The sequence below is a fragment of the Cibotium barometz genome, chromosome 37 (genome assembly GCF_041138505.1).
Source record: "Cibotium barometz isolate CiBa-2024 chromosome 37, ASM4113850v1, whole genome shotgun sequence".
Classification (NCBI taxonomy): domain Eukaryota; kingdom Viridiplantae; phylum Streptophyta; class Polypodiopsida; order Cyatheales; family Cibotiaceae; genus Cibotium; species Cibotium barometz.
In genome coordinates this window covers 42,002,223-42,010,116 of record NC_141082.1, presented here as the reverse complement: position 1 = coordinate 42,010,116, position 7,894 = coordinate 42,002,223, and the positions used below count along the sequence as shown (strand labels likewise).

At 43.0% G+C, this 7,894-nt stretch overlaps 1 protein-coding gene across 1 annotated transcript; it reads left to right on the top strand.

The window, feature by feature from the left end:
• Positions 1-1,053: 1,053 nt before the first annotated feature.
• On the top strand, positions 1,054-2,717 carry LOC147617280 (pentatricopeptide repeat-containing protein At2g17033-like). Its single transcript, XM_086776912.1, has 2 exons — positions 1,054-1,345; positions 1,426-2,717. The coding sequence occupies exons 1-2, from the start codon at positions 1,082-1,084 to the stop codon at positions 2,476-2,478; spliced, it is 1,317 nt and encodes a 438-aa protein (XP_086633038.1). The 5' UTR covers positions 1,054-1,081; the 3' UTR covers positions 2,479-2,717.
• Positions 2,718-7,894: the final 5,177 nt, after the last annotated feature.

The window sequence follows — 7,894 nt, the reverse complement described above, 5'->3', positions numbered from 1 at the left end:
ATAGTTCTCTTGTATCCATCTACTCCTCTCCTCTAGTGTCGCCACCATGAGTCGCAATGTGCGAGATAGTAGAGGGAAGGAAGTGTAGAGAGAGAAACCGCTTGCCTAAACACCAAAAAGCGCTCGCTCAAAAATGTTTGCCAAAAAATTTACCCATCCAAAATGAGTATTCAAGGCTAAAACAATCTAAATGGTGGTATACCTGGCTGTAGTGCAAATGTCTTATCAAAGCCGTCGCCTATTTTCTGAGCATAACTACGAGCAATAAGGTGATATTTGTACTTATCCAAAGTACCATCATAATGAAACTTGGCTTTAAAAATCCATTTGACATCAATGACCTTGCCATGTAATGGGCATGGAACTACTCCCAAGTTGGCCTCCTCTGGAGACTTGGGCTCTTCAATATCCTATAGGGTACTCATAAGAGCATAATTCATGGTATGACCGAAAGAAGCAAGCCGAGAAGATCTCTAAGGTTGGAAAGACAGACCGAGGGTATAACGGGCTGAATTGGTTCCCTGTGGGGAAGAAGCTCGTTGTGTTAGATGAGAAATTTATCCAATGTCGGGTGTAAATGCGTGCCCTCGTTGATCCCAACAAAGCCATGAAGTTGCACAAGAAATCCCTACATAGATGGACCAACATATGGAAAGGAGAAGCCCAATGATGGATGGACTACTTTGAGCTAGTAGGCAAGTTCAGCTTGTCTTTGGAAGCCACATACCCCTGTTTACAAAATTGGCGTACATTGCCAATGTATTCGCGGCATACATGGTATCACAATTGGTGCACCTCCAAGGCCAAGCCACTTGTGAAACTGAAGGCAAAGAATGGGAAGAAATGCTTGCCATCAAGCACTCTGATTCAACCTGTAGCTTGACAAATCCTAGAAGAAGTTGATAGATATCTCGGGTAGCACACACGACCCTATCGCTTGGAATACATGCATGATGCTACTCAACACAATTCCTAGTGGAATTGATAAAAAAAAGGGCTCAAACCTTGAGTGGGTAGGCAATAATGTTGATTCACTTTGAATAATATTATGCACCTTAGAAATCAAACCTTAGTGTTATTCATGGCCAAGTTCCTCCCACCGTTCCCTGCGACCGCTTCCCTCTCGTATGCGTTCGCTGCTGCTTCTCCATCATCTTCTTGTTCTTATGCCGCCCCCTCCGACGCCCCTTCGAAGGCTGCGTCCCGCCTGCTTTTTCGCCTCCGCCACTCGCGCGCTTCCCTTAAGGCCACCCTCCGCCGCTCCCTCCTCCATAACCCCAAGCCCACCCTGCTCGCCACTCTCCGCCATCTTCTCCTCGAACACGACTGGCAAGTCGCCCTTCCGGTAAGCATTGATGTGAAATTCTTGCACACTTTTTATTTCTGGGTGCTTCAAATAGCCTCCTCCACATTTGAATACACCAGATGTATTTGTCTCTGGCAGACGCCCCTTGGTTCAAATGGGACTCTCAGCTACACGCAGAGCTTGTGGCCCTGCTCACCAAATTTGAACAAACACAGCATGTCCAGTCTCTCATGGATGGTCTTGAGGAGAAGCTGGACCCAAAGCAGCACATGAACTTCCACCGTGCCCTCATCCAACACTACGCCAGGTATGGCCTCAAAGATGAAATGCTTGCCACTTTTAAAAGCTTGCAAGTACTTTCTTGCCCCCTGGCCATGCTTTCCTCCCTTAGTTCTTTGCTCCAAGCTTATGCATCCATGGATCTCCCTCATGAGGCCCATGCCATATTGCATCACATGCAACACCAGGGTTTGAAGCCATCTTCAAAGGATTTCAAAGCAGTCCTTTTCAGTTTCGGAAAATGTGGCAAGTTTGATGACATGGAAACGCTAGCATGTGACATGGAGAAAGCGAAGCTGCTAAATGACCTCGTGGTATTCAACATGATCATCACCACATATGCCACAGTTGAAAACCACAGCAAGATCAAAGATTGGCTACATAAAATGTTAGGTCTAGGTTTGAAGCCGTCCATCCGTTCTTTCAATGCCATCGCGAAGGCTTGCCCCATCCTCACCAGAATTTCAAACAGTAATACATATGTTAGGATGGGGGCCCTCTTGGAGTATCTCAAGTTTCATGGTGCCACAAATGGGGAGCTTGAGATTGTGAAAGATCTGCTCAAATTGTGTCTACTTCAAGAGGCGGTCAAATGGGATTCTTTTTGGCAGCTAGATCTCCACAGCACAGCTATTGGGGCTGCTTATGTGATGCTTTTCTGTTGGCTGGAGGAAGTACAGGAGAGGCTGAAGATGAAGCAAAATTTTCCATCTGAAATCATAATTGTGACTGGGTGGGGAAAACACAGCGAGATCAGGGGAAGCTCCTTGATGAAAGTGATGATCCGGGATTTACTAGCAAGCATCAAAAGCCCTTTCATGGTAGACAGCCAAAACAAGGGCAGGCTCTTAGCAAAACCCCATGCCGTGGCTGCATGGCTCAGTCGACTATGATGTTCTTTCTTTTTTGAGCCTCCTCTTTTGTGCCTCTTGCCAACAAGAAGCTCCATGTGTGTATCTGAGTCTGGCTTCAAAACATTCACCACAACGAGTCTCACAAGGTTGGAAGTTTTTCCATTTTCTTTGTTCCTATGTTGATGTCTTATTTGGTTCTTCACGAGGATGATGCTAGCTTGATACTGATTGTATTTGCACTATTTTTATGATTCCAAGGGTTTTGTTGACGAGAGAAAGTTAACTTTTTTGTAGATTTAGTCATACATAAGGCATGTCTACTATATTAGCAGGACAATGAGTGAGATAAAGAGATCATGGCATGAAATTGAGTTGCTGATTTGGACTCTTGTGTATGTTACTAAAAGGTCGAAGTCTTATTTGATTTACAAATCTTTTGTGGTATAGCCTTTTGTCCCATGTCATGAGATACCTAGGTGATAACCCAAAAGTGCAGAGGTGAAGTATGGCTCTTCAGAAATTTGATATAAGTTTCATCAAAGAGGATAGTGTGAAAGCTCACATGGCTCATATGATCGCCTAGAGAGAAATTCAAGTATAGCCTAAGATTGTCAAACATGTTGAGAAGGAGATTGTACCTAGTCCTAACTTGCATGAGGAGCTACAATACATTGATGGCATATTGTTTTTTGATAGAGCCTTTAAGAGAAGTGCTGGCAAAGGAGCAACAATGTTTATTTTTGTTGATGACCAAGGAAAGGAGTTATGGTGTGGATGCCACCAAAACTGAAATTATGCACTAGAGCGATGGAGAGAGAGAGAGAGAGAGAGAGAGAGAGAGAGAGAGAACAGTACAGTATTGGGTCCCAATAACCCTCAGAAGGGCCCTCACTTGCAGGTGTATTTGTTTGTATTGCTGCATGTGTAAATGGATTAACCTGTAGGGCTGTAAAACCCTGTTTTATTGACCGAGATGACGTGCAGAGAGAGGGTGTCTTGGGCTGAATGCTGGCCCTTGAAGTCTCCTCTGCTGGACAGCAAGTGAATGCTGCGTTTTGGCTTCTACATGCCTCCTTGCCTGCGTTTTTGCATCAACGCTGATTTGGACTGCTCGTGGTTGACCTATTCTACCTTGCTTTTATGGCTGATGACTGCCTATGGTAGTGGTATCATCACCTGGTGTATGCAAGAATATGAGATGCGGTGCTAGGATTGAAACACGTGTCTAAGGGGCTGGCTGACTGCATGGAAACATGCTGACTATACTTGTAGGGCTCTCTGCGGGTGATGGGCACACTGGGCCTTATGCCCATGGCACCCAATGCACCCATGCCCCCCAATTTGGGCGGCCAATGGGTTGCTGTAAGGTCCACATATATCTTTAATCCATGCGCCCAAGACTATGTGGTGTTGCTAGTACTTTATACAAAGATTTGCACACATCAAGACCACGCATTTGACTCTTGACATGGCAATGGGCACCTAACCGGTGGAACTTGATCGGTGGCCTAATAAGTGCCCAAGCTAGACACGATGCATCACAACATACAAGAGGGCTACAATGGTGTGCGAGATGGGTATGACATGGACATGTGCGGGACATGCATGGCGGTCATGACTGTGGCTACCCCTTTTGGCGATACAATGGTGGTGACTCATATTTGGACAAGGGCTCACAAAATGCCTAGTGTCTTGTATTTGGACAAGGGCTCACAAAATGCCTAGTGTCTGGCCTTAGGGCCTTGCACTTGTGTTTGTGTAATATGTCCACGGCGTCGAGTGAGTGATGTAGGTGACATGGAAATTGGTGTAGTATGTCCATGTGCATCCAGTGCCGATGCACATGACTTGACTGACTGGTGGCGCATGATCTCGAGTTTCTTAAGAAAAACAATGGGATAAGATGTTTGTGAAGCTAGAATTGGTGTGGATGGCCACAAATGTCACGTGTTGTAGAAGCTTGATTGTGTTTAATGATAAGGAAAAGAGATTTAACGGTAATCATACCATCATGCAAAAACACAAGACAAGAGAGAGGTCTAACCTGATGTATATTGCGAATCATGAGTATGTACATTGAATATCTTGGATCTTAACCTAGATCTTGATCATGCAAGTCATCTTGTGATGCATACCAAAGATTCTTGCAGTCCTCTACATGCCAACACACAAGAGAAGAAACTCCTACTGATCCACCAACGTTGTCCTTATTGACTTGCAATGTCTAGCATATGGATCCTCCTTGATCTTTGCTTGCCTAATGCCTCCTTTTATAGGCTCTAAGTGGGAAAGTCGTATGCAGGTTGGTTTTCCTTAAGGGTTGGCGTGGTGACTTAGTTGTAGGTGCTTGTGTTTGTGTGTGTCGTGAGATGTGAGAAGTGAAAAAAATTGTGATATGCGTAGTGAAATAGGCAAGTGACGTACATGGGCATTGGGCGGAAGGTGTGCTTGTGTGTGCACTTCTCCACATGAAGACCTCTTCAACTCAATTGCTTTCTTTGACTCCCTTTGTTGCTTTCTTGACATTTACTTAACATCCCCTTTCATGGGGAATCAAGATCATTAGAGTGTTGTGTGGTAGTGGACTTTGCGCATGGTTGGGCTCACAATTGCAGTGGAGCTAGGCGCTCCTTCTCTTTTGTAAGCCTACTCCTACATTCATTTATGTATTGCCCTGGCTTTTGATAGTAATTGCATTTGCCCTTCTTCTTGGACTTTTCATTATCACCCTTGTCTACATCCTTGACCTAGAAGAGGTAGTTGTCCCACCTTTGGCCTTGTAGCCACTGGCACTGGCCTTTACCTTTTCCTTGAGCAGCAAAAGCCTAATCACTAGCTCTCATTCCCGACTTGTTCGTCCGGGATTGCCCCTCTTGCAACAGCAAAGACACTAGCTCATCAAAAGAAAAGGCATTTGCATTTCTTTTCATGAGCAACCGAAGTGTAGTAGCTAAGTCCTAATAGGTATCAATAAGTATCAGGAAATGCATTGAGGATGGTAGTAACGAGAGAACTGTTTGGAATAAGCTTATCAATGTTTGCAAGCTGTTCTCGAAGGTATTTCACCTTCGTGAGATACTCATCCATGGAGTCACCCTCATCCATATGCAAAAGGTCTAGTTGCTTTTTTAGGTAGACCACACGAGCTTCGTTGTGCTATGCACTTGCAAGGGTCCCATGCTAACTCAACAATGACACATGAACGAATGTGCAGGATGATACTCCTCTTCACTGAGAGAGCAATGAGAGAATGTGCTTGTGCATCTCTAGTATCCCATTGTCTTTGATCTGTAGTAGGAGGTGCAGGTGCTTGTATAACTGAAGCAACTGTAACATCTCTTGTAGAAGGAGGAGGAGTAGGTTGCTGTACTACAGACATTGGGCGTTCTTCTTCTATAATGGTTCCCCAAAGCCCTTTGGCCCACCAATAGATGCCTCATCATATAGGCCCACAACGGGCAGTTAGTCCTATCAAGCTTGTCTTGCGCAAGCATCCCAAGCACATTATTGCGAGCCATATTGTTTCGAAGTGTAACCCCCTGTACCCAACCGAATGCAAGGGATGCAATCCCCCCTTCCCAAAAAAACACTGCAAGTGTGTTTGCTACTGATCGCAATGTATAACACTGCAAATAGCTCTCTGAAAACTTGCAAATGTATTAAAAAGAGTAGGGTTAGAGGATTACTTTTTGAAATTTCTCCAAGCTGAGATGATGTATTTCGACGTTGGTACCATTGATGAGCTTCCCAAAGATTCTCGCACTAACTGATTGTTGGAAATTATTTCATCCCCACATGGACTTTCCCATGCATATTCATGCTTGTATCTGGCTCCATATGAAGCCCTGCATTGGCATATCTTAGCAGAGATTATTCAGCATTTTTTCTACCATTTTTTGGTAATTTTTAGGCATTTTATAGCATTTTTTGCTATAGCCTTGTTGTCGGCCTGCTACAGTTTGCCGACCAGCATATTGAGGTACTATAAAAGGGTTGGCTCCCTTTTTCTCTCACATCATCTCATTTTTCAGCTTCTGCAGTGATAGGCAGCATCTATGGGACCTCCCTCATGCTGCTCCACATGATGTACTACCTTTTCTGGTGATATTCAGCAGTGATCTTCTTTTCTCCTTTATGCTTGCTGTCCATATACAGTGTTGTATAGTTCTTGCAGCATTTCTGAGTGGGTATCTCAGCATATTACCCATTCTTTCACCGATGACGTCGATTTCAACTATGTTTTTGGAAGGTTGAAAATTTGCAAGTGTTTTTGAGGGGTCAAACAGTGTCGAAATTTGGGGCTTTTTGGCTTGGTGCACCTTTCACAATTGGTGTCACACATAATATACATTACGTGTCTTTTTAAGTGAATTTCGACCATTTTGATGCCTTATTTAGTCAAAGAGGTTGAAAATGGTACAGTGGTAGGCATCGATGCCATAGAGGTCTTTGGCAAGGGATACATACCCCTCTTCCTGATATAGATTCCATCCCTAGAAGTTGTTTGTGTAGCCGCATGCAACGAAGGTGGTAAAAATTGTCTTAAAGAAATACTAAGTAAAGAAGACAAGGTTCAGTAGTAAAGCATAAAGTGGTTGCTTCAAGTTAGTTAGAAGAGAAATTAGTGGGTTAAATGGCCATAATTATCATTGTGGTAATTTGAGGGTTCAAAAGTAGTGGAGGTTGCTCCAAGTGTAGTTTTTATATACTACAATGACATTATATTGTATTGATGGGAGAAATTGATAAAACTAGTAGTTATATATAGTTTACTTTTGACACAAAAGGTATTGAAATTAAAGGTTGGGGTCATTATGATGTATTATTCTTGAAGATTGGGAAGTTAGTGTGACGGATGCTAGTAGCAACCAAGTTACAATAATCTACTAAGAAAAGTTGAATTGGTATAGTAGAAAACTTGAATTGCTATAGTATTCCAATAAGTGAAATATTACCAAACCATACCCCATGTGGGATAAGTTTTAGATGATGTGTTGGTGAAGCATAAGTTGACTCATGAAGATTTGTCGATAAAGATATGTCGGTGAAGCTCCATTGTTTGAGACGGGGTCTAATGTATTAACACCTAAGAATGAAGGGAGCCTATTGTAAAGTGGAGAACCTTGAAGACCTATTGGAGATGGATCTTCTGAAACTTATAAAGTACCTTAAGTGATGCCATGTTTTTGGTTTTTTTTACTGAACTTCTTAGTGATGCCTTTTTGGGTATTCATCAACCAAGGATTAAGATGTATGCCCGTTTGTTGGGGTTTCACACTTTCTCTATTAAAAGAATTGGCTAGCTCTCTTACTTTTTTGGATTTATATTTTTTGAGGTTTTTGAGGAGGAAACTCAAACAAAATGTTTCCCTCAAAAGCTAGACCACATCTTGAAATTGGGACCATAGTTTGTATCAAAATTATAGTATTTGAAATTATATATATTTTTAAAGTG

Bases quoted from the DNA above. Each gene is read 5' to 3' on its own strand.
- LOC147617280 (XM_086776912.1), top strand. From the start codon at position 1,082: ATGGCCAAGTTCCTCCCACCGTTCCCTGCGACCGCTTCCCTCTCGTAT. The intron at 1,346-1,425 runs GTAAGCATTGAT...TGAATACACCAG, and splicing joins ACTGGCAAGTCGCCCTTCCG to ATGTATTTGTCTCTGGCAGA.